The 23,768-nt window shown below is 36.3% G+C and overlaps 1 protein-coding gene across 2 annotated transcripts in view; it reads left to right on the top strand.

Moving 5' to 3' along the window:
- Positions 1-227: 227 nt before the first annotated feature.
- NCAPG2 (non-SMC condensin II complex subunit G2) overlaps positions 228-23,768 on the top strand; it is a 47,564-nt gene continuing 24,023 nt past the window's right edge. For both annotated transcript variants that reach the window (XM_031042860.2, XM_013130982.3), the window contains exons 1-13: positions 228-483; positions 1,324-1,418; positions 5,194-5,382; positions 6,383-6,497; positions 6,952-7,109; positions 7,956-8,090; positions 11,473-11,567; positions 12,427-12,496; positions 13,161-13,247; positions 14,847-14,942; positions 19,181-19,306; positions 20,192-20,371; positions 21,430-21,582. In XM_031042860.2, the coding sequence (XP_030898720.2) occupies positions 1,335-1,418; positions 5,194-5,382; positions 6,383-6,497; positions 6,952-7,109; positions 7,956-8,090; positions 11,473-11,567; positions 12,427-12,496; positions 13,161-13,247; positions 14,847-14,942; positions 19,181-19,306; positions 20,192-20,371; positions 21,430-21,582 (1,488 nt within the window). In that variant the 5' untranslated portion in view covers positions 228-483; positions 1,324-1,334. The remainder of the gene's footprint in view (positions 484-1,323; positions 1,419-5,193; positions 5,383-6,382; positions 6,498-6,951; positions 7,110-7,955; positions 8,091-11,472; positions 11,568-12,426; positions 12,497-13,160; positions 13,248-14,846; positions 14,943-19,180; positions 19,307-20,191; positions 20,372-21,429; positions 21,583-23,768) is intronic.

Here is a 23,768-nt window from a genome sequence, read left to right as displayed (position 1 = left end):
GGCTGCAGTGCTAAACCGCTGGCTATCACCTATACCGGACACCACCCGCTGCCACAGACGACTCCACTCCAGCCACAACTCCGCTGCCGCTGGGCGTCGGCAGGGGGCAGAAGCCGAGCTCTCGCGAGACGTGAGCTCTTCTGCGCACGCCCACCCGCCCCGCGCTTAACGGCAGCGGCGGGAGAATTCGAAAATGCCGGCAGTGCGCGCGCGCGGGCGCGCGGCAGGCCCCGGCCGCGGCCTCACCTCAGTGTGAGCGCGGGAGGGCTTTGGGTAGTGCTGCCGCGTCCTGCGGGCGGTACCGCGGCTGGAGCCGCTTGCGGCGGCCGGGCGTTGGCACGGAAGGATCTTGCCGTGGGCAGTGCTGCTGAGAGGAGCCAGCTCGCTGTCTGCATGCCCGGCCGGTTTTGTTTCCGTCCTGTGCAGGCAGCTCCGCGCTGTTGGTAAACGTAACCCACTGGCCGATGAGGATTTCTCTCTGAGGTAAGTGGCGCGTCTCTCTTACCATTTGCTCCGCAGGGCGCGTGCGGCGGCCTGTAGGGCTGAACTGTGGACTTGGGGACGGCTCGGCGAGCAGACGGCCCCTGGCTAACCCGGGCCGTGCTCCGGGCAGGCACCCGCCCCGCTGTCAGGGCTTCATAGGCAGTAAGGGCTGTATAAGGCAGTCTCCAGCTGTTGGGGTGGGAAAAGCACATCAGGAATCACCTAGGATGAAAGGTATGCTCAGGTGTGTAAATTAAGCTCTCGGTTTCAGGAAGTGTCTGCACTTTTCCCATAGTTTTTACCTGACAAGAAAGAAAAGGAGAGAATATCCTGCTACCCATGAGTAGAATCACAGAATGATTTGGGTTGTAAAGGACTTTAAAGCAAATCTAGTTCCAGCAGCCCTGCCATGGGCAGGGACACCTTCCACTAGACTAGGTTGTGCAAAGCCCCATCCAACCTGGCCTTGAACACTACCAGGGATTTACTTTTCATAAAAGTAAATGCTGTCGTAGGGAAGGATGGCTACCTAAATAGGGCGGTGTGCTGGATCATACGTTTCTTAAAAGTCAAAGTATCCATTAAAACATTCTTCTGTATTAAGACTTGTTTAGTAAAAAAAAACCCAAAACTACAGAGAAAGCATGCAAGTACTGCAGCCTAGTGTTATGAATCTAAATGATCATTCAGGTAACTGTAAAGTTTTTTGGAGGGTAAAACCTCTTCTATTTATGACCGTGTAGAAGAAGAGCATAAGTTCATACATTCTTCACTGATACCAAACACGATCTTATTTTGAGAAACAGTATTTTCTCTTAACGTTTTGTTTTGTTTATGAAGCAAGGAAAAACATGACCACAATGAAGCGTGAAGCATTTTTAGAAATCGTATCTAAGGATTCAGTTGAAGACTTCTTGCGTTATACTCAGCAACCTGTAAGTAAGCCATGATATATGTCTGTGATTTAATAATATCTTAAGTCGGTTATTAATGAAGAAATTCTGTGATGTAGGGTTAGAGATTATTTTTCCAGCACCTGCAGATGTGCCAGAATAATTGCTGTAGAAAATAAATACAAGTGGCACGTGAGGGAACATAGCTGAAAAAGTTGTAGAATATGAAATGTTGCTATTTATGAATCAATTACTTGTTAAAGATCTGGTTGTTGCACATGCAGTGTACTTTTTTCTTTTTTTAGAATGATTAATACTGTGGTAATATTAATAAAAAATAATAAGCTGATGTTGATTGTTTGTGGGTTTTTTTTTAATTTCTAACTATGAAAGAATTTACTGCTGCATAGTAAATATGAGCAAATATGCAAACACAGCAGAGGCCTTTTTCACTGATATTTGTTGATTCATTTGATAGTTTAGGCTGCCCTCTTATTCTTTAGTGTGTGTGTAATTGTGCTTGATAGTTCTTTATCTCTGAATGTTGTAGACATGGAATAGGTTTCTCTCTAAATGAGTATAGAGAGAAGCTGGAGGAACACCAAAACAAAGCCACTGAAATGTACTAATTAAAAGTTCATTCTCATATTGTATAAATGATATTGCATCGTGATATGAAATAATAATGTGTTTTCTACCACATTTCAGTCTCTCTAGCATTAAGATAAGCACAGTTTCTTATGTACATATTTTTCTAGCCTTAATAAATGCTATTGTCAGATGAGTTTCTTACTCAAGGTTTCCAATCAGTGTTATCCTCATACTACTTGTATCAGGATAAAGTAAGTGAATCAGTTGACCTTGATGTCCACAAAGGAATGAGCTAATTTACTAATGTAGCAAATACGTTAAACATATGATTTCTATGATAGGGATCATATTTGCTGTAATAAGCTTAGAAATGTTTGTCTCCCAAATGTCACTGCATCTCCTTTTCCAAGAAATTTGCTATTTATTTAATTTGCACTTCCACATGTAGCTATAGATGGCAACTGTAGTACATTACCTTTGCTTGAAGTCTGCTTCCTGTTTTTTTTCCCCCAAATCTAAGCACTTTAATAGTAAACTGTTCTGTTTAATATAACATAATAGAACTTTGTTTCCTTTGAGATTAATTTGGTCATGTTGGTTCTGCCATTGTTACCCAGTAATCTATTTTAACATATCTTGGTCTACTTGGATTACAAATTGATTTTTTCATCCTTTTATTTTTCATCACCAATTCACAGGAATTGTCTTGCAGCAGTTTTCAGCTATTGCCAATATTGCTGGAAACTGTGAGTTTCCAGCTATAATGAGTATATTGATTAAAACTGTCTTCATGTCTTTATAGCATAAGGGAACCTAAACCTTCAGATTACTTTTTGATTGTAATAAATGATATCTTGATATATAAATGTAGAAAGAAGAGGAAAGTGTGATTAGAGACTCACTGCTTTCCTTAGTTTTCATATTATATTTATGCTCTGTTTCTTCTAACTAGCCTCATCATTTGCCTTCTAATTTGTTTTTACAGTTCTGCTCTTAGCATCACTGCTTCTTCCAATATCTATCATTCTACACCCCACCCTTCCCCTTCAATTTTTCTCTTCCCTTCTCTCAATATTTTGTTTCATTCACACCTTGTAAAATTCCAGGGGCTTGCCAGTTTGCCAAAGATTGCCTTGGTCTTTTAACTTATTTTTCTTTGTAATCTCTTTAAAATGTTACTCCATTGTGGTGTTGTTCACTGAGGTGTTTATCAGGTATTGTTAACTTTTTCCGTTAAACCTGTTCCAATTCAAGAAAAAACATTATTTCTTAGGAAAATAGGAATCACGTATATGACTATCATTCAATGACATCCTTTTTTTCTCATAGGCTTTGAAATTATTCTATCTCCTATTGTCCCAAAGAAAGATCAGAAAGCTCTAGTCATCTTATGAATTCATTCCTTTTGTTCAAAAGAGTAGAATCTTAATATCCTGTCTTTTGGGTTTGTTTGAAGTAGAGGCCTGCAGAACTCCCTGTGTGGAGTCTGGTTTATTGTATTTTTTTCCAGCTGTATAAGATAGAAATTCTGTTATAAATATGTAACAGGATCTTTCTTCACATACACTTTTGAGATCTTTCTAATGCTTAGGGCTGCTTCTTTCATTTTCTGGTTTTCTTTTTTCCTTGAACTTTATTTTTTTCTTTTTGATTTCTGTTTTTTAGGGTATCTGCAAACTAAAACTGTTCATATTTTACGATCATGGACATTCTTCCTCTTTCCTCCAAAATGTTTTTGATCTGGTAAACCTTCACTTCAATATTGCAAATTACATCTCAGAAATTATCTGTACTTCCTTTTAGCTGTGTTTGTTTTTTCCTCTCATTTTTCTCTGCCTATTCCCTTTCCTAGCAGGTTGCCTACCCTTTGATGCTAACAAGCTCTTTGTGCTTTTGAAGTAAATTCTTTTACCAAGCTTCTTCTGAGGAAATAGTTCAGATCAGTTTCTTAGTCAAGTCTCTTACAGAGACTAGTAGTTGTTTCCCATTGAGTAAAGCATAAAAGGGAAGTCTGGGGTTAATGGTTTGATGGGGGGACTTCAAAATAGTGCAGTGTATAGAGCACTGTTGTGTGCAGGTTGTACCTCAAAATCTCTAGTGCTGTCTTTATGGCTATACTGGCATTTCTAGTCCTTACATAAGTGTTTTCTTCCAGCAGCCATCATCAAGCTGTATTTAAGATAGCAAAGTACTTTAGTTCTGTGCAGTTTGAGCTGCTTAGTTAAGGGCATGGAATTGTCTCCCTTGGGAATGAAATATTCATAACACATGAGAAACGGGAGTTCATGTTACAGGGATGTGATTTATGTTCAGTAGTGTTGCTATCAAGGGTTGCTATTAGTGTTGCTAAGGACTACAGTCTTAAAAGAAGCACTCTTGTTACATGATAAAGAGCTGAGCAACAGAAATTTTTTTAATGTTGTTTTTTAAAGTAATAAAAATTCTAGAAGGTATTTAACTGCAGAGGTATGGGAATTAATCCTTAATGTAAAAAAGTGTTAATTTTGGGAAATGTGATCATAAAATCAAGTAGGTTGGAAAAGACCTTTAAGACCACCAAGTCCAACCTTTACCCCAGGACTGCTAAGACCACCACTAAACCATATCACTGAGGGCCTCATCTGCATGTTTTACAAACACTTCCAAAGACAGTGATTCCACCACTTCCCTGGGCAGCCTGTTGCAATGCCTGATCACCCTCTCTGTGAAGAAATTTTTTTCTAATATCCAGTCTAAACCTCCCCTGGTGCAGCTTGAGGCTGTTATGTCTTGTCCTATTGCTTGTTACTTGGGAGAACAGCCACCTTCTGGCTCCATCCTCCTTCCAGGTAATTGTAGAGAGCGATAAGGTCCCCCCTAAGCCTCATTTTCTCCAGGCTAAACAAACCCAAGCCCCTCAGCTGTTCCTCATCAGACTTGTGCTCTAGATCCTTCACCAGCTTCATTGTCCTTTGGACACATGCCAGCACCTCAGTATGCCCCTTGCAGTAAGAGCCCAGAACTGAATGCAATATTTGAGGTGTGGCCTACCAGTGCCGAGTGCAGGGGAGTTATTTACCTAGTCCTGCCGGACACACTATTTCTGATACGAACCAGGATGCTGTGGCTTTCTTGGACACTTGGGCCCAGTGCGGCATCATGTTCAGTTGCTGTCAGTCAGCATGAAGATGAAATATAAACCACTTCACTGATGTGAAATTGCATAATATCTTCTGATCATTCATAGAAAAAAACATTTGATTGTTTTGACTTGAATGAACTACTTGAAGAATTGCCGAGGAAGCAAAAAGAAGTACTATGGGAGAAACTGATGCAGCTATTGACAGAGTGTTTGATGGAGAACCCTGTGGAAACATGGCAGAGGATCAAAGATGATGAAAATGATAACATGGAAGTTGAGATAGTTCCAGAAACGGTAAAAATCTTGTAATCTAAAAATATTATAAGTATTTCATATTTTCTGGGAAATGTAACATTTCTATAGCATCTGAGAACATGCAAGGGTGAGTTTCAAACATCACCACTCTGCCCCGTTCTGTAAAGATGTTAACTGTTGTGCTTGGGTTAAGCTGAACTTATGATTAGTCTATACCATAAAATATTAGTTCTGCTGTTAATTTGAATTAGGAAAGATGGGACATAGCTTTTGTTTTTTGTTTGGTTTTTTTTTTTCCACTGGGGTTGAGTGGCCTTTTTGTATATCTTATTTCCAGGAATAAATGTTGGTATCTCAGTTGTTCCTTAAGTGCCTGATATATACTATAAGAAATTCACAACCTTTTTTATTTTGTCTTTTCATTGAACAAAGATTGTGAAATCTAGATTTGAAGACCTCTCCCACAAATTTAGCTTATACAGAATTTCTGCCACAGACCCTCATATACTGCCTTCTGCACTGTAATGCACATAGCCTGGAGAATGCTGGAGAAAAACGTTACTTAATTTAGAAGGAAAAAAAGAAATGCAGTGGGGAAATAATTCAGGAGACCTAGCGGCTTGTAGAAAATCAATTGTATGTACAGAGGTCTGTAGAATCACTTACTTGGATTGTAACCTGAGTTGCAAAGACCATGCTAATTAGGGTTTTTTTTAGCTCTGAAATGGATGTGTGTTTGAGTGGTTTTGTTGCCGATAAAGTTTTTAGTGCAGGAGTGGATACACCTGTACAGTCACTGGGTTATCTACTAGCTGGAGCGGAAAGCACATTTCAACCTTTTTGAAACTGATCTGCTTTAAAAATCATTGATTTTGACTCTTCTTATTCATAAGTTTTTTGTGCCAGTATACTTTCTTCAAAATGGGTGCATAATAATAATTCAGCTTTGCTCTGTTGCTAAGGTTTATTTCTTCTTGTAGTTATCTTCTGAATTTAAAATAAATCTCAGAATTGTTTCCTCAATGTTTCTTTCTTTCAGAAACAAACTGTAGCTGTAATCCAAGGAGTAACAGCTGTAGTTTCTGCTTCCATACGTGCAGTGGATGAAACTGTAAACTACAAAGTTCTTGCAGAGTGTGTTTTTGTATTAAAAGGTATGTAACTATCTATTATAGGATACGACATTATACTATGGCCTATGGAACACAATTTACAGGGGAAAAGTTGGTACTGATGTAAGCTTTTACTTATGAGACAAAATTAAGGGAGCATTTACTTCAAAATCAGTTACGCAATCTAGAAGTTGGAACTTAATTTTTTTTTCTTTCTCCAAACTGTTAACCTAGTGACAGATAGCTTTCCTAATCCTGTGTCTTAGGTTATTTTTAAGGCAAAACTTCAGATTCCATTGTTACTCATCCAAAAACTTGGCCAAAACTTTTGAGTTAGCAAAGCTGCCTAAATACCCACAGGACAAGTAAGCTGCTAAGATATGTGAATGTGGCAAGAGCTGGTTGACACTGTGAGGTAAATTTAGGGTACTAACAGACTAGTGTTTTACAGGAATAACTTGGTTCATCATAATAAATACTTATTTCATTGTTGTAGGTATTCTACTTGTGTTACCTGAACCTGAAAAAAAACTACAGGGTGCTATTCAGCATGTATGTGAATTGTGGTGTGAGAAAGGCCTAGAAGGAAAGGAGGAGTTAGGGAAGACCCTATTTATCATTCTGCTAAGAAAAAGCCTGAATACAGCTGCTACGGTATGGTGAAACTGTATTTACTTCTAGATAATTACTCTATATTTGAAGAAATATTATCACTGCAAAATATCTTTTATTTCAAGTTACTTTGTTTTCCATGTCCTAGTGCTTCTCAGTTAATGAAATTTAGGCTACATGTTAAGTTGTGAAGTGTCTTTTCTTGCATTTCTTGTGTAAATTGCCTTTCGTAGAACAAACTTTAAAAATTGTTGGCATTGATTTCGGAAGTGAACTGGGACGGATTTTTTTACCGTTTGGTTGTTGTTTTGTTTTTCTTAAATCCAGTGACCAAGGTTTCAATAGAAGTTAACTCTTAATTTGGATTTTAAATACTACATTCACTTATTCATAGAGACTTCTTCTGTGGGAAGCTTTATTTTCAGTTACTTTGTATCTGTCTACAAATAATTTCCTATTTCTCTATTGATGTACTGAAATTCTTCTCTGAAATGTGTGAGTTACTTGGAGTATTGTGGGTTACATCTTTTGCACTAGCCCAATAAATATCTTCTTTACTTATTTTATTTTTTCTTTTATTTTTCCCTGTTAGCTGCTTTCATTGTATGAAGTTTCAAGAGTTATCTATTTTGCATGACATAGCTGCTTTCTTTCTGCACTTGAGCATGTCTTATCAGAAGTTAATATTTCTGCATATTAAAAAGTACACCTTTTTGTAATTTTTCTCAGTCATGTGGGTAAAGTTTAGTGATGATCATAATTTTACAGTCTGAAAATTTTCTGTCAGTAACAATACTTTTCAAATTAATTGTTTAAAATCCACTAAATGCTTTTTCACATTGAAGCTATATCTACTTCACTATATTGTGGGTTTTTTTCTCCTACCAGGGTGCAGATATAGTTCGTGTGTGGAATCTGCATCAGACATTACTTAGTTTTGATTATGATTCAGAGGAGGTTAATGAAGTCAAGGACTTGTTGCTTCAGTGTTTTATGAGTGTAAAATACATTAGGAAAGAAGAGGTAAGAAAACTTTTATTGTGATTTTAAGTGAGTAGGCTTTGGTTACATTTAATGGTTTTGCATTAAGCCTTTTTTTACAGCAGGGTGGGTAGCAATACAAGACAGATCAGCTCTAACTCAGAGCTGTAAGTGGTTGATACTCTGTTTCATTTTGAAAACCCTATTCCTATTCCAAACTAAAGCGTACAAGTATATGCCCCTGTCATCACCGATGTTTGCGTATCCTGAGGTAATAAGAACCAAGTGCTTTGCTTCCATTGTGTGTCCCTTATTACTTAAAACCGTTCCCTGGTATAATTCTCTTAAGCAGTTTTTCTCTTATTGGAGGTGGATAACTGTAGCAGAATTATTTCCCTTCTCAATGATTCAGTTTAGAAGATTGCATTGCTATAAGTCTGTTTTAAAAGTAGTATAAGAAGAACCCAACCTTACAGCGAAATGAGAACTGTTTTATTTGACTACCTATGTTTTTCTCTGAAGAATTGCTGTATTGTAGTCTCTAGATTGTGCCTGTGCACCAAGATAGTAGTTTCAAAGTTTTTTTTTCTGGTAAGATGACAAGACAGCCTTTTGACAAGACATTGCTCTGAAGTTGTAACTCCTCCTTGCCTACTTAAAATATATATATTCCCTTCATGGAATACATGAACTTCTGTCATAAAATGAGCTCTGAGATTGCTGTGTGATTGTAGCAGTATGGGGATATAGCGCTGTAAAAATGGTCACAGCAAATGCATTAGGTAAAAATGTTTGATAGATCAGGTTTTGGATACCTGACACTAAGTTTGTGTGGGTTTTTTTTTGTTTGCTTGGTGTGTGTTTGCTCTTTGTGTATATCTTTGGGAGTTTTAGGTTTTGTTTCTTTAGGTTTTTTTTACTTACACATTATATTTTAAGATAGTTTTGTTTTTTTGGTTTTTTTTTTTTTTTACTAAGATTGGGATACACAAAGGCAACTCTCATGTATCCGGGCTAATAGTTCCTCTAGTGCCTGCAGGCTTGTTCTACAGTTCCTAAGAAAAATATACCTAATTTGTTTTAGAGTACACATACAGCATAACTCCATAGCAGCTTAAGTGGTTATAACTCCAGGGTGCAATGATCCTGTGTTACCATGGGCTGGCATTCTTATTGCCCTTTCCACAATATGAATGTTCAAGTATGTGTCATGGGTTGATTGGAGGAGGTAACTGATCAGGGCTATTTTTCCTAGAAAGTTTATTTTTCAGCCAGATGAACTCTCTGGAGTGGTTCATCATGTGCAAAGATGAAGGGAAGGTCAGGAAAGTGGTATTCTGGTTCTAGATCAGATTAAACTGATACAGAATTGCACATTTACACCTCATTGCAAGATGATGAGTTCAGTTTTCCTGCTTTCATGGACTGTACTGTTCAACACAGTAGTATTTCTCAGAGACTTCTTTTCAGGCTGCATTAGTGGAGTGATCCTCTGAATTTGTATCTGTGATTTATGAAAAAATTTTGTTCAGGTAAGACTTTCAGTCAAACAGCTGGAGGGCCCCGCAAAGCATGTATTATTGTGTTTTAGAGGCAGATCAGTTATACTCTCTTCCTCCTTGCTAACCTTCTATGTGTGCAGACAACAGTCACATGTACCATTCTCACAAGCAAAGCAGTACCAGATGCCCAACGCTCTGTTAATGTATTTAACCCTTAAGATTACAAATTCGCAGTCTTATTCACCTATCACCAATTTACCTTTCGTGACACTGACCATGTTGATAACAGTAATTGTTTCAGATCCATTGATCACAAGCAGCAGATGATACTAAGTGCCCCCAATTTCATTTCAGGATCAGGGTCAATCTGTTGAAATCTAAGGCATAAAAGAATTGACTGAAAGCTATTTGTGGTTTTTCTTCATCTGTCTTGCTGCTGGGATTGTAGAAGATGAGGCGAGTTAGAGTTTGTCCTCATATTTGCTTTGTTGAGGCAGGAACTGTTAGTCAGGACTCCTTGACCTTTGGGTTTTGACGAAAGACTGCCCCACTGGGACTCCCATGTATGTATTATATCACCAAAGTTAGAGACAAGTGACTTTTTCTCATTCTTTTTTCTTTCTTGGTAGAAGAAGCTCTCATTGACAACAGGAAGGATTCTGTCAGACCTGCAAACAAGGATTTTGACCATTGTATTTAGCCTTCACTTCTTTATGATCTGAACTACTTCTTGACATGAAGGCTTTGAAGCTATCAGTTCCACCAAAGGATAGTTTCTCCCTATATGCTTCCTTCCCTCTACCCCATGGTATTCCAGCTCAAAGTGTGTCTGGCATTCTCAGCCTTGTTTTTTCTCTATTTTGTCATAGGTCTGAACATAACTGTCCAACTCTCGATGGAAATGCCTTTGAACCTCTGCTAATTGTTCAATACGCCTTTTGAGCTTCTGCCAGTGTGCTCTTTATTATTGCACTTCCTTGCTAATTTTCCTGATTTCTTTTTACTTAGGAAGCTGACCAGGTATATAGGACCCTTATAAATGGCTGACTTGCCCTTACGTATGCTCAAACTTTTCAAAGTCTCATAAGCTGTATGCCCTTTACCTCATGTGTGGGATCAGCCAGAAAGGCTATCTGTACATTTACTGTGTAAGGCTCTAATTCCATGGGCAGACCTTGCTGATTCCAGAAGAGCCACAGCTTATTTCCTCCATCCACATCTTTCCAGTATCTTTTCTTTCAAAAATTCTGATGCTTATCAGTTTTATTATCACCATTTCTGACACTCTAAAATGGAAGAAAACTAATTCAGAAAAAAAATAGTGTTTTTTTTTCTCTTTTCATGAATTAAAGCATCTCCAGGAGGTTTCAAATATTACCTTTCATGAAGCAATAAGAAAGGAATTATCCTTGCAAATCAGAACATGTATTTTCCTCAGTGGCCCAGCTGTTCTCTGTGGCTTTGTTCAAATATATTTCTGTATCCAGTGCTGGCAGAGTTGGCACACTATTTGTATCTTCACTGTCATTACAGTTTCATCCTGGAATGATACTGCACTTGACAGAGCTCTGATGATGTGGCTTTGATGAGTTTTCTATATTGCAGAGTCCCTTATCATTAAGGAATACTATTTGAAGTCACACCAAAACAGAATGGACACTGAAAAAATTGCAGGCAGATATATAATCCACATGTTCATTTGGTTTGTGTTTTCTGTATATTCTAAATAACAGTAATGCTTGCATTCTGTTTAAAAGTATTTTTTATCCCTGCAACAATCTCACCTACACTTCTTAAAATTAAAGGTGTCACTTCCTTTGATCTTTGATCTCTGTATTTACTGATTTCTGAGGTGGCTTTTAAATTGGGTATTCGTCTGTGGTTTGACTTCACTTGTTTTTCCTTTTTTCCTATCCCAACAGGGAAGAAGGTTCTTGAGCTTTTTGTTCAGCTGGAATGTAAACTTCATTAAAATGATACATGGAACTGTTAAAAACCAATTGCAATTCTTTCCAAGGTATGCATCGCAGTTAGAGTTCTTAGTGATAGTTAAAAGCTTGGCTGAAGTCTTATTTGTCTCATGCTTTAAAATAGCTAGTATATTGATAAAATATATCAGAATTCAGAGACCTTCAAATCTGCTGAGCATAACTACTGCATTGTTTTAGCAGCTTCATTTAATAGTTGTTCTGCACATGCCTGTGTACAAGTACAGATGTAATAAAATGCTTATTTAGCATTAGCTAAAGCAAAAGACTATATAAACTGTGCTACATTATTTGCAGTGTGTGAGAATTGCAGGTCCATTTCACCTTCTGTAAGCAAGCTATTTTGTTAAGATTTTGTATAGAGACGTTCTAGTAAGAAGTGCCTTGCAGGATCGTGGCCTGATCCTGCTGGCTGATGGATGACTTGTCTGATGGACTGACTGATGACTGGGCTGATGGATGAAAACATGTAGCGTTTGGGTTTTTTTTTCCTGTAATTATTCAGTGAAATACTGTAGAATAAATTAGTTGTATTAAAATCAGAGAGGTTTTTATGCTTTCAGTTAGAATAATGGCTTGTACATTTTTATAAAGGCATTAATTGTGAGATACATGGTAAAATCTATGCTAATGTTTTGACTTTCCCACCATAAGAGATATTTTGTTTGTTTTTTTAATAAGGCTCTGGTTTATTACTTAACTGTTAACTTTGTCCATATTAATCAGTGTAGACTTTCACAGTGATTTCTTCTTGGAAAAATAATGATAATGCACAGAATTCAAAATAATATTGGTACTTTTCAAAAACTTTATATTGTTACTATTATGAATTGTACATAGATATGGTTAGGATGAGTGCTTTAATGTGTTTCCCATATGTTCATACAGATTATTAATGGAATACATTTCGGAAGTTTACTTCAGGGCTTGGAAGAAGGTGTCAGGAGAATTTGTAGAGGTAATATGATGCTTGAAATTTCATTTAGATAGCAAGGTGGAGGTGATACATGACTTCATCCTCAAAGCAGTTCCTAAGGAGGCCTTAAGAAATTATTTCCCTAAGGAAAGGGCCCCTTCAGCATTGCTGGGGAATAACAGCATGTCACACTGTCCTGGGTTCAGCTGTAACATTTGTTTTTCTCCTTCTTAGTAGCTGGTGCAGTGCTGTGTTTTTCATTAACACACTAGTTTTCTGAGTCATGGAAGCTTTTATTCAGTATGTGCAAGTCTATATATTTGATAGCTAAAATATTTACCTGGTTCTTGTTGATTTCCATAGAGATGATCTAAAGCATAGTTACAGCATCGTAAGAATGCTACAGCTAAATTTCAGATACCAAATAATTCTTATTTATTATGTGGAGGTACTTTTGAATACCAGACTTGGTTCTGAGAATTGGATTAATTGTGTATTCTGGAATTTTGAAAATTAGTTTATGGAGACAGAGGCCCATAATACGGAAATATTTGAGCCAGTCAGAAGCCAATTAAGAAATAATATCCATTATAGACTATAAGACTCTTTTCAGTTGTTTGTTTTAGAGGAAAATAAAACTTGTTGCATAGTCTACAGTACTTACTGTTTTATTGTGTTAACAGTAGTGTGTGTATGTTTACTGTAGATACTTGAACATAACTGCATTCAGGATTTTATGCATCATGGAATTCATCTTCCCAAAAGTTCCCCTGTTCATTCTAAAGTTAGAGAGGTAAGTTACTGTAAAGCATGACATGAACTAGTAGCATCAGAATCATATCAATAAGAAATTTCCATTTCATACTAACATGTACGAGGTCTGGCTGGAATGGAATTACTTTCAGTCATAAAAGGCTGTATGGTGCTGTGATTTGGATTTGTTGACCAAAACAGTGTTGATAACACCAGTGTTTTAGCTGATGCTGAGCAGTGCTTGCATGGTGTCAAGCTTTCTCTTCACTACTGTTCCCTTGGAGAGTAGCCTGGGGATGAGCCAAACAGCTGACCCAAACTGACCAAAGGGATGTTACATGCCAGATAACATTGTGCTCAGCAATAAAAACAAAGGGGAAGTGTATTTTGTGGAGGTAGCCATTGTTTTGAGACAGGCTGGGCACTGGTGTACCTGTGGGAGGTGGTATGATTGATTACATTTTCATCACTTCTTTTGTGCAGGGGCAGGATGGGGTGGTATTGTCCTTCTGCCTTCACTTATTAAACTGTCTTCATCTCAACCTACGAATTCTCTTGCTTTTCTCTTCCAATTCTCTCCCTGCCCCATCGAGCAGGGAGTTGCATGAGTGGCTGTGTGTTGCTTAAGTGGTGACTAGGGCCAGCCCACCACAAATACTTTAAAAAAAAGCATTTTCTGAGAAATAATATTAGAACAAATTTTAGGAGGAGCTTGCTTATCATTTTGCACCAGATGTGTCTTTGGTGCTCAAAAGTAAAAATATAAGGGGATTTTTCAGAGTACCAGAAATAGGTTTTGGTGACTGTGTTCAGAGCTTTTCTTTACATGGAAAATTGACTTTTCTGTAGTCCATCACAAGGAAAAAAAAATCATTTACAGGCTTCCCTGTCTAGCTGTAGCTGTGAATACTTGAAGTATTGACTACTAGAGGGTCAGCTTTTCAAACTGACCAGTGTCTTGGGGGGGGGGGGAGGGGGGGGAGAATTGCTTCCTATCAAGTTACATGATGTCCTTTCTCGTATTCTGCTCTGGTCATCTTCTTTTTGTATTTTTGTTTGTTTGTTTTATTGTCTTCATGATTCAGATTTCAAAATTAAAGGGGCTTTAGTTAACGCAGTTCTGAGTCACAAGGTGTGCTGATACATTTTGTATGCATTGATGAAAAGCGTGTATTACGTTTACAGATTTGTATTTGGATAATTACAGTTACCAAATAATATTCCTTTGTTCTTAACAGCTAAATAGCTTAGTTATCTTTATTTGATAACTATGTGGTTTCAAAGTATTTCTGCCAGCTACTTTAAAACCAGTTTTTTTTACTGTAACAAAAAATGAGTGGTTGCTGAGAAACTGACTTCTAGCCATGATTGGATTTCCGATTGTAGATTTTTATATAGATCTATTGAATCTACAAAGTTATAAAATGTGATATATATTGGATCTATTTCTTTTTTATGATTTTGGAGACTTTTAAATATAATATAGGGTCAATTAATATGTCTAGTTTTATAATTTTCCATAGTATGAAAAACTGTTTGGTCTTATATAAAGGCTGACATGAGACAACTGCACTCTTGAATGTACAAAGTACTGTTAAAATGGGTTTTTTTGAGGGATTGGTTATTTTGTTTTTCTCAGATGCTGAGTTATTTTCATAAACAAAGTAAAGTTTGTCAAGGAGTTGAAGGAATGCTCTACAGATTGTATCAGCCTATCCTTTGGAGAGCACTGAAGGTAATTATCCTTTTCAGAAAATACGTCTGTCTTTCTCCATCCACTAGATTTTGTGTGCCTTTCACATGTTCTGGTTTTAATAATTACCCTTAAAATGGCTATGGAAAAGAAATATCAGTGTGTATAGCATCTCAGCTGTAAGTAGATTAACTTTGCAAGTTTTAATGAGGCATAGTTTGCACAATAATTTGTTAACGTAATTTACTGCTTTGATCCAGTTTTCTTTACAGGTACAGAGTACTTTACAGGATTGTAGTAGACAGTGGGACTAACATAGAGTTTGGTATTCTCATCTTCTCAACGAATTCTGTGCAATCTTGTATCGTGTTTTCCAAGACCTTTATCGAGTGATCAGTGCTTTATTGAGCAAAACCAGAAATGTTCAGAGGATGATTTAGTCTCACATTATGATTAATCACCAGCCTTAGAATCCACCTCAATTAATTTATTACAACATTATTTTAGAAAACCTTTTATTCTAGTTTAATTGTATGTACAGATGTTCGTGCTATGGATGTGTTTTTAATTAAGCATTCAGAATGAAATTTCTGACTTGTACTTTTAAGGTGTGTATGTCTTCCTGTGGATTGCTTGTACGGGCAAAAGGGTACCTACTACCATTTACCTACTCAGTTACTCTGTATGATTAAGATGAACCAAGCTTCCTTCTTCATGAACACCCTATATTTCATCTGAGGTTATGAAATGCCTTCAGTATGAGCATACACATTCTATTTGTTACAGCCAAATTAATTGCTGGCAAAAATTTACTGAAGTTTTATTTACCTATTTATCCAATAGCATATTCCCTAGCTGTAAGAGAAGTATTTTAAATTTCTCGGAGTTGAAAGTATTTAAAAACAACTTCAAAAGTTGTTAGAAATTGATTTTGCGAGTTACAGGAAGGAGTTTAGAACTGTTTGGTTTCAGTAGAATCCGATGGTGGAAATGGGAAGGTGGACAAGAGCTCGTCACTAGACCAGTATCTTGTCTGGCCTTACATTAAGAGTTTGATCCCATTGCTTTTTTTTCCTGTATTTTGTTGTTGTTATTTGGGTTTGTTTTTGTTCTTTATTTTTCTTGACAGCTTCTACATATGTAGTTAAGCACTTTAAGCTTAGATGTTAACAGGCATACCACAGAAAATTTGTTTTAATACAGCAAAATAGTCTGCTGTGAACTTAGATTTCAGAATGGTAAATGGAGGATTGTAAAAATCAAATGCAGCAATTACATGAATCATGTAATGATTCAGTGCAAGTTAAGATTCTGAATTCAAAATGATTCACTACTGTATTTGTGATTGGTGAAAAGAAATGTGTGACTGAACATAAAAATTCAGCAATTTATTTTTTAATAGGCTTGCTGTGTGACTTCTGTACAGTTAATTTTTTTGTACAGTACCCACGAAGTATTAGGCATTTTATGTATTTTATACATGCTGCTATGACTCAGAAAAAATGGCAGTTTAAGATACAGAACTAGGAAGGGAAGCTTATAATTGTCCTTATTTGTTATGGATTCTGCTCCAAAGTTTGAAATGTCAGTTGTATTTTAGATAATCAGTTTGATGTTCCTATTTTAGCCAGTGTATAGATCCCTAATTTAATATAGTGAAGAACAAATCTTGTTCTACAACACTGGTTACAAAACAGAAAGGCAGCTCACAAAGGGACTTCTTTCCCCCTCCTTCTTGCCAAGAGGCAAAATACTTCAGCTGTAAGAATACAAAGTATTCCAGAAGTGTCTATGTTGAAACTACTTGATTTCATCTCTGAAATCTTTAAATTGAGAATGCATATTTGTACTGCATATTTCTGTCTTTTCCTAAATTGCTTGTTTTGCAAATACTTATATCACAGAAGATTCCTTTGTGGCTTTCATCTACACATTTTATAAGGCATTAAGATTTTTATAATGTAAGCCCTTATATAACTTCTTAATCTTTTCTCATGTCTTTATTATGAAAAGTAAGTCTCAGGAAAACATAGTAGAGACAGTTGTGCAGTCATTGCTTATTAGTATAAGAAGCTGTATAAATATAAAAATATGGATATTTATTGTGAGATAAGTAGTGATTAAGCCATTTCTTATCAAGCTTCAAAAAGTCAAGAACCACTCCTCTTGGAATTCAGGATGTTGAAGAAAGTGGTTCCTTTAAAGTGGCTTGTTTGGTTGTTTCTTTTAAACTAACTTTTACTGTAGAAAACGAGTGTTTTAAATAATTGAATTTCAGGAACTAAGAGAAACCTAAATATCTGCAAATGAACTGAATGAAAAAGTTGTTTAGAAAGGTTCTGAAAGTTACTCATAATAGTACAACCATAAAGGTAAAGCAACAGTCATTTAAGCAACGGCAGGCTCCGCTTACATGAAGAAGTCAGTGTGGAATAAAATAGGATATGAATTTAAAGTCCTGGATTCTATTTCTGTGAAGACATTTACTTAACTATGAGCTTGAATGTGCAAATATATTTGGGATAAATTCCAGTTAATTAAAGGCAGAAATTTAAACTTTGGATACTCAGTTCAGAATTAAAGAAAGCTTAATGGAATTCAGCGTAATACATTTACAAAGTTTATGAAAATTAACTTTCTGGAATGGCTGTCGTAGACAAGGTCTAGGTTATTGCACAAAACCATACTTGAATTAATTTTCACATAAAAAATTAGTGCAGAAGAACTATTTCACCCTGAATTCACATACTAGCTTGTTATGCATTATCTCTTCAATATAGACAAGCTCAGAGATAAAGGATTTTCAACAGTGTTGTAGAATTGAATTAAGAATTATAATCTTTTCATTTTTAGACTGTATTATTGATAGTAAGTAAAACACAAGTCCCTAACTAAAGAATATATACATGGGCTTCATTTGCCTTCTTAGTATTGAATTTAGAATTGCTATTGATTTTATTGGCTCAATGAATCTGGACTTTTTTTTTTTTTTTTTTTGCCCAGAGATGTGACCCATCATATGAGGATGAATTGAGAAGGAAAATACAAAATCAATTGTAAATGAAGTAATTATTGCTCATTTCTTTTGTGTTGTTCTGTTTTTATTTGCTATTAATTTATTTAGTTCTAACTCTTATATGGTTATCCTAGTTTTTCTTTTCCCTGCCTTTGGTCTGAATGTTTCTTATGACAAGGGAAAATTAAATTGGATTATTAGAGTAGTCAGGAAGTTCCCTGAACTGTCTTTTGTTGCTTTTGTTGTGCTGTTAAAATTAAGCTTCCTTTTCTTGTTTTATTACAGTGTTTGTGTGTATATATCATCTCATATACATGCACACACTTGTTTTAACTTAAACCCAAAGTTCTTCTTTCCCTCTTCCTTTCAAGAGACGTCAGCACAAGCTTTTATCATTGTACTGCTTGCTGTCTTTGATACATACAGTGTAGTCTGATGGTTAGATTACAGGTTTCTCCTTGAGATGCCTTGAATTTCATCTTCATTTCATTGCCTGCTCTCTTTTTCTGTCCTCCTAGAGCCCACAAGGCCAATTATTTTTCATTTATTGAGTGTTTAAATATGCACCTTTTTTCATTTTTCTTTATGTTTGGGTTTCTATAACCAGTGAAAACATATGGAGAACTATTACAAATGGTAAAATGTCTGAAGGTTATGAGGCTTGTCTTAGTTTTTTGATGTGCTTCCTGAAACTCAGAATATGGTCCTATTACTTATGCGCATAGATACAGAGCTGAATATGTTTATGTTTGGTAAGTTATTCTCTAGGCTTGCTGGTACTTAGTTTCTAAACAGTGGGTTTTTTTTAAGAAATAGGCATGAGGTTTTAAATTAAATCACCTGTCTCTAGGTAGCATTTTAATTAATTCAGTCTGCTTGAATTCAAGATTCTTGTGTTCTGAAGAGGAGCTTTAAGTTCACTAAGAGAAATCCCAACTGCTTTTAATTTACTTAGCATTACAGAGAGAGAAGGGCTCTGAGTGTGATTCTTCAGGGTCATTGAAACTGATATGCTTTGAAACCTGATTGTATTAATAACTCGGGTTTTACTGAATGGGCAAAAATGTAAGGTAAAAAAAAGTAAATTGTATGTTACTCTTAAGTTCTTCCATACATTTTAAAATTCCTCTCTTCCGTATATTTAATTAAAATCACTAACTTGCTAAAAGTGTTTGGAGCCCAGTATTTGACAGGATATGCTTTTTAATATTAACAGTCTGTGCTTACTGACAAATTTTATAATTTTTTTCCTTCATTGTAACAGGCCAGAAACTCAGAAGTTCGATCAAATGCAGCATTTTTATTTGTTGATGCTTTTCCTGTTCATGATCCCAGTTTTAACACTGAAGAGATGAACAATGAAATTCAGAAACAGTTTGAAGAACTTTTTGTAAGTTTTAATGAAACTAAAACGTTAAAAATGAAACTTTTATCAAAGCTAACTCAAAAATAAGCTTTTGATGCAATTAATGTTTGTGGAATTTCTGAGTAGTATGCATAGGGGAATACAGGCCTTTAATGCAGAAAGTACAAAAACAATATTTTGAATTTCTGTAGTATGTTCACAACAGATAATATGCACCATTTTCAATGCTTAAAAGCTAGTATTTGAGATTGTTACTTATTCATCTGTGAATGAAAGATGCTTTTGTAAGATTAGATGCATGGGTAATGGATCTTTATCCTTAACCTAGGATTGGAGAAGAGGGCTTTACAAATAATACGTAAACATTCAATGGAAATTTACTACTGTATTGCTGAATGCTTCTGAATGAACTGTAATGGAGATAAGAATCTAAAAGATCAGTCTAGATGGATGAGAGTGGTCATAGTATTTTCATTAAGAAAATGTTTGGGAAATCCTGAGTATGGCCTTTAAAAAGGTAAATATCAGATAACTGAAGGAATTTCCAGGGGGTTTATATTGTTGCATAGGAACAGTGACCAGTGTAAACTCATATATGTGTAAGTATTCTTAATTAGGTCACAGATGCAAGAGACTAAATGTGAGCTATTAAAAAAAAAGGATTTTAAAAGTCCAATAAAAGAAAAGAATTGCCAGTATTTGTCTTCATTTTGCTTCTGATTTAAATTTCCTAGTTTGCTTCATAATAAAATGCCTTCAGGGAATATTAGTATTACATTTCTTTCACCGTATAAAAGAATATGCATAATCATGAAAATGTAATGGAATGCTATTTGTTTATGATAAGTTAATGTCAAAGAGTAGAGTCACAATACCGTTCTCACATTATTATTCTTCTCTTTGTTTTAGAGTCTCTTAGAAGATCCTCATCCAGTTGTCCGCTCTACAGGGATACTCGGAGTTAGTCAGATAACATCTAAATACTGGGAGATGATTCCTCCAGCAGTTCTTGCTGATCTCTTGAATAAGCTGATTGGAGAGCTGGCATGTGATACAGCATCCGCAGATGTTCGATGCTCTGTTTTTAAAGTAAATAATTTCTTCTAAATTTAAAATCAACAATTACCACTTCTATATTTTACTTGATGCACAGGTTTCTACTATAGGCCACTTTAAGTCAAGGAAATTACTCTGCAAAATTACTTAGACATAGTTCCTAATACAGGCAAGTTTTGCACGTTTTGTGAAAGCCACACATTTGCAATGAATAAGTCCTTTTAAATTAGTGACTGTTTGGTGTTGACTCAACCAGTTTGCATTTTCAGTCTTAGATAAATTGTTTGGATATTTCAGTTATTTTAGCTATAAGAAATTATGTTTAGACTTGAAAATGTATGCAGGTGGGTTTCAGAGTGTTTCTATACCACTGGTTTTAACCCATCCCAAGACATAGATGAATATGTTATGATATTCTACCCTAACTTTGTGTTTCTGAGGTTTGGATGAATACAATTACATACTGTTTCTTTGTGGATGCAGCCTCCCATGCATTGTTCAGTATGTTAGGATCAGTTTATCTAGATCTTTCTGTCATCTGGTAAATAAAGAATAGCTTGGACAGAAAGATAGACTCCCTAAGTATTATTTCACTTAAAGGTCTTGTGTATGTGGCAATTCAGGCTTAAATTGGGGCTATCTTCATGTTAATCATCAGTTGCTCCACTACAGCTATGTGGGAGTCTATACAGAATAAGAAGATGCTCATTTAAAAAGATCTTTACAAAAAAAGGACATACTTTTAGTCAGAAACTGTCAGAGTTCAAGGAGTTGGCATTACTGCCAAAAAAAGTACCTGACACCATGCCCTCAGGTAGAAGGCAAGGCTGTGGCCTCAGTGTAGCTCTAAAGCTGCTTCATCTGAAATGAGTTCACTAAACACAGTTCACTGGAAATGTGAAATCACCATACCAATTTTTACTGAAAACTATTACAAGAAAAATATGCATTCACAGTGTCTATCCCTACTTAATTTAACCTTACAAGTATCACGGTCCATTCAACAATTTGTAGTTACATCTTTTTTTCATATCTACTCATTTATTTATTTATTTGGCATAATTTTTTTGGTTGTTTTCTTTTCGTTGCAGTGCCTGCCGGTAATTTTGGACAACAAACTAAGTCATCCATTACTGGAACAGCTGCTACCAACAGTCAGACACAGCCTTCATGACAATTCAGAGAAAGTGCGAGTGGCTTTTGTTGATATGCTGCTGAAAGTTAAGACTGTCAAGGCAGCCAAGGTAGGATAAGTGACACTTGGTATGTAGCAAGGAGCAGATAAAATCAAGGCATTTATTAAAAAAAACCCTACAACAGTACCTTTTGAGATTTCTGCAGTACTCCCAAGAGGAAAAAAAGAATACATGCTTAATGTAGTAATACTCTTAAATTCAGGTTTTCCCTTCTTCGTATATTTATGCATACTTATTTCTAAGAACTGTGGATTCTGTTGCCATTAGTAACTTCTGTCATTTTAAAGGTTTTGATCCAAATGATGCTAGTAGTAAAGAAGTACTTCTTTCCACTGACATTCTGAATTCTACTGAAATCATGGTGACTGTAAAAAATCTTTCAATATAAATAAATTGTGACTAGTGCTGCTGAGCTTTTGCCTTTCCATAGTTGTTCTTCACAAAAAAAAATAACCATAGGAGATAATACTGTGTCTGCATATTACTACAGCAGGGATTTTATAGGCATGCTGGGAAGTTTACCTTCTGGTTGAGCAAAATACACTCTTCTCGTTTCCCTTTCCCACACATTTTTGCCTAGTTTGGAATGATTAATAGGTCCAGTGGCCCCTCTGTGCCTGACTACTTGTGTTTAGTGGCTGCTGGTATCACAGGCATATCACAGATTAAAATTGCCATGCTATAGATGTACACCCTGTCCTGTCTTTTTTTTTTTTTTTTTAAAGGACATGGCTGTGACCCATCAAGTTTCCTGTTCTTAACCCTAAACAACCTCAGGCTTTCTCTGCTACCAGCTCTAACCTCAGGCTTTTTCTCCCCTGTAAGATGCAGATTAATTAGCTGTGTCTAAAGTGAATAAAGCATAAATGATAATCATTCACTGGCCTTGAGACCAGCTAGGACTGGCTGGCTGGGTCTAGCACGCTGTGCCCTGGTGTCCTCTGTGCATGCTGTCCTCCTGAATGCCTAAGACTGGTGAAGCGGGGCCAATTTCCAACTCAAGAACACTAATGCTTAAGCAATAAGTGGTCTGGGACCCATAGCCCAGGCTTATTCCCTGACACCTTTATTTAGCAGTGCAGGCACTTTTTTCCCGGCATGTTTTTCTGCCTTCCCTGCCCTCTCGTGGCCATGCCGCGGCAGAGCAGTAGGGACAGCCATACTCCCTTCCAGCTGGCTAGCTCAGGTCAGGCCTCTATTACCTTTTAAATGCTTAACGCCTCTACCAGATCTCTTTTTTTAGTTTTATTTACCTCTTTTTTATCACTTTTGTTTCCTTTCTGTGGGCATGGCCTTTGAGATTTTGATATTTTTTTATAGCAATTTTGATCTAACTTGTTTTCTGCTGTGGACTTTTATTTAGGATGAGACTCTTCAGCCTTAGGCATTATAGCATCTTTGAGCTCTTTCTTTACTCTCTGCTGTTAATGGTTTCCTAATGTCAATTTTATATTTTTAGTCTGGTTTTGCCTTTGCTAAGCTTAATTATTAGGACATGCTTGCCTTATGCTAGACACATACGCTAGATATGAATTCAGAGGTCTCTGTTATTCAGGAATGAATAAAATACTTGGTTTGTCGAATTTCTAAGGTTTCAGTGCTCAAGAACTATATCTGTCCTTTTCAAGAAAATTAACTACTTGTCAAACATGCACATTCCAGCTTTGATTACAGGACTTCAAAGACATATATTGAGATTAGACCATCTCAGTACCTTTCAAATTCCCCAGAATGCCTCAGAAGACAAGATAAATGGGAGGTGATTTCAGAATTTAGAGCTTTTGGTTTCTTGCACACAGGTTCAGGATAAGGATTACAATAATGTAACAGCAAGTTTGGCACTTCCATAAAATATACCTTAATGCATTGCTTAGGCATGTCAACAGAAAATGTGAAAAAGAGACAAACACTGCAAGTACAAGGTATTGTCATTCAGATTGTTAGCACAGAAAGTTGCCAACAGGATCCTAGTAATATTTGCAGATCTCCTGAGATAAACAGTGTGCAGCTGAACCTTTGCTTGGAGAACTGGTTTTGGTTCTGGCCTTCAATTGCTATGTTACAAATAAGCTAGTGCTCTGCTAATGGGATGCATGTCTGGTTTGGGATGGATTTGGAAAGGGTTTTATTCTCTTGAGGGTTTTTAGGGTGCATACCATACTTGTAGTAGTTTGGTCCTACATTGTCCAATGATGATACGAAAAATAGCACATAATGACAAATAATTATATTTT

This window comes from Melopsittacus undulatus, chromosome 1 (assembly GCF_012275295.1).
Source record: "Melopsittacus undulatus isolate bMelUnd1 chromosome 1, bMelUnd1.mat.Z, whole genome shotgun sequence".
Taxonomy (NCBI): Eukaryota; Metazoa; Chordata; class Aves; order Psittaciformes; family Psittaculidae; genus Melopsittacus; species Melopsittacus undulatus.
Note: the sequence above shows the minus strand (reverse complement) of the source record. Positions and strands in the feature narration are given on the sequence as shown.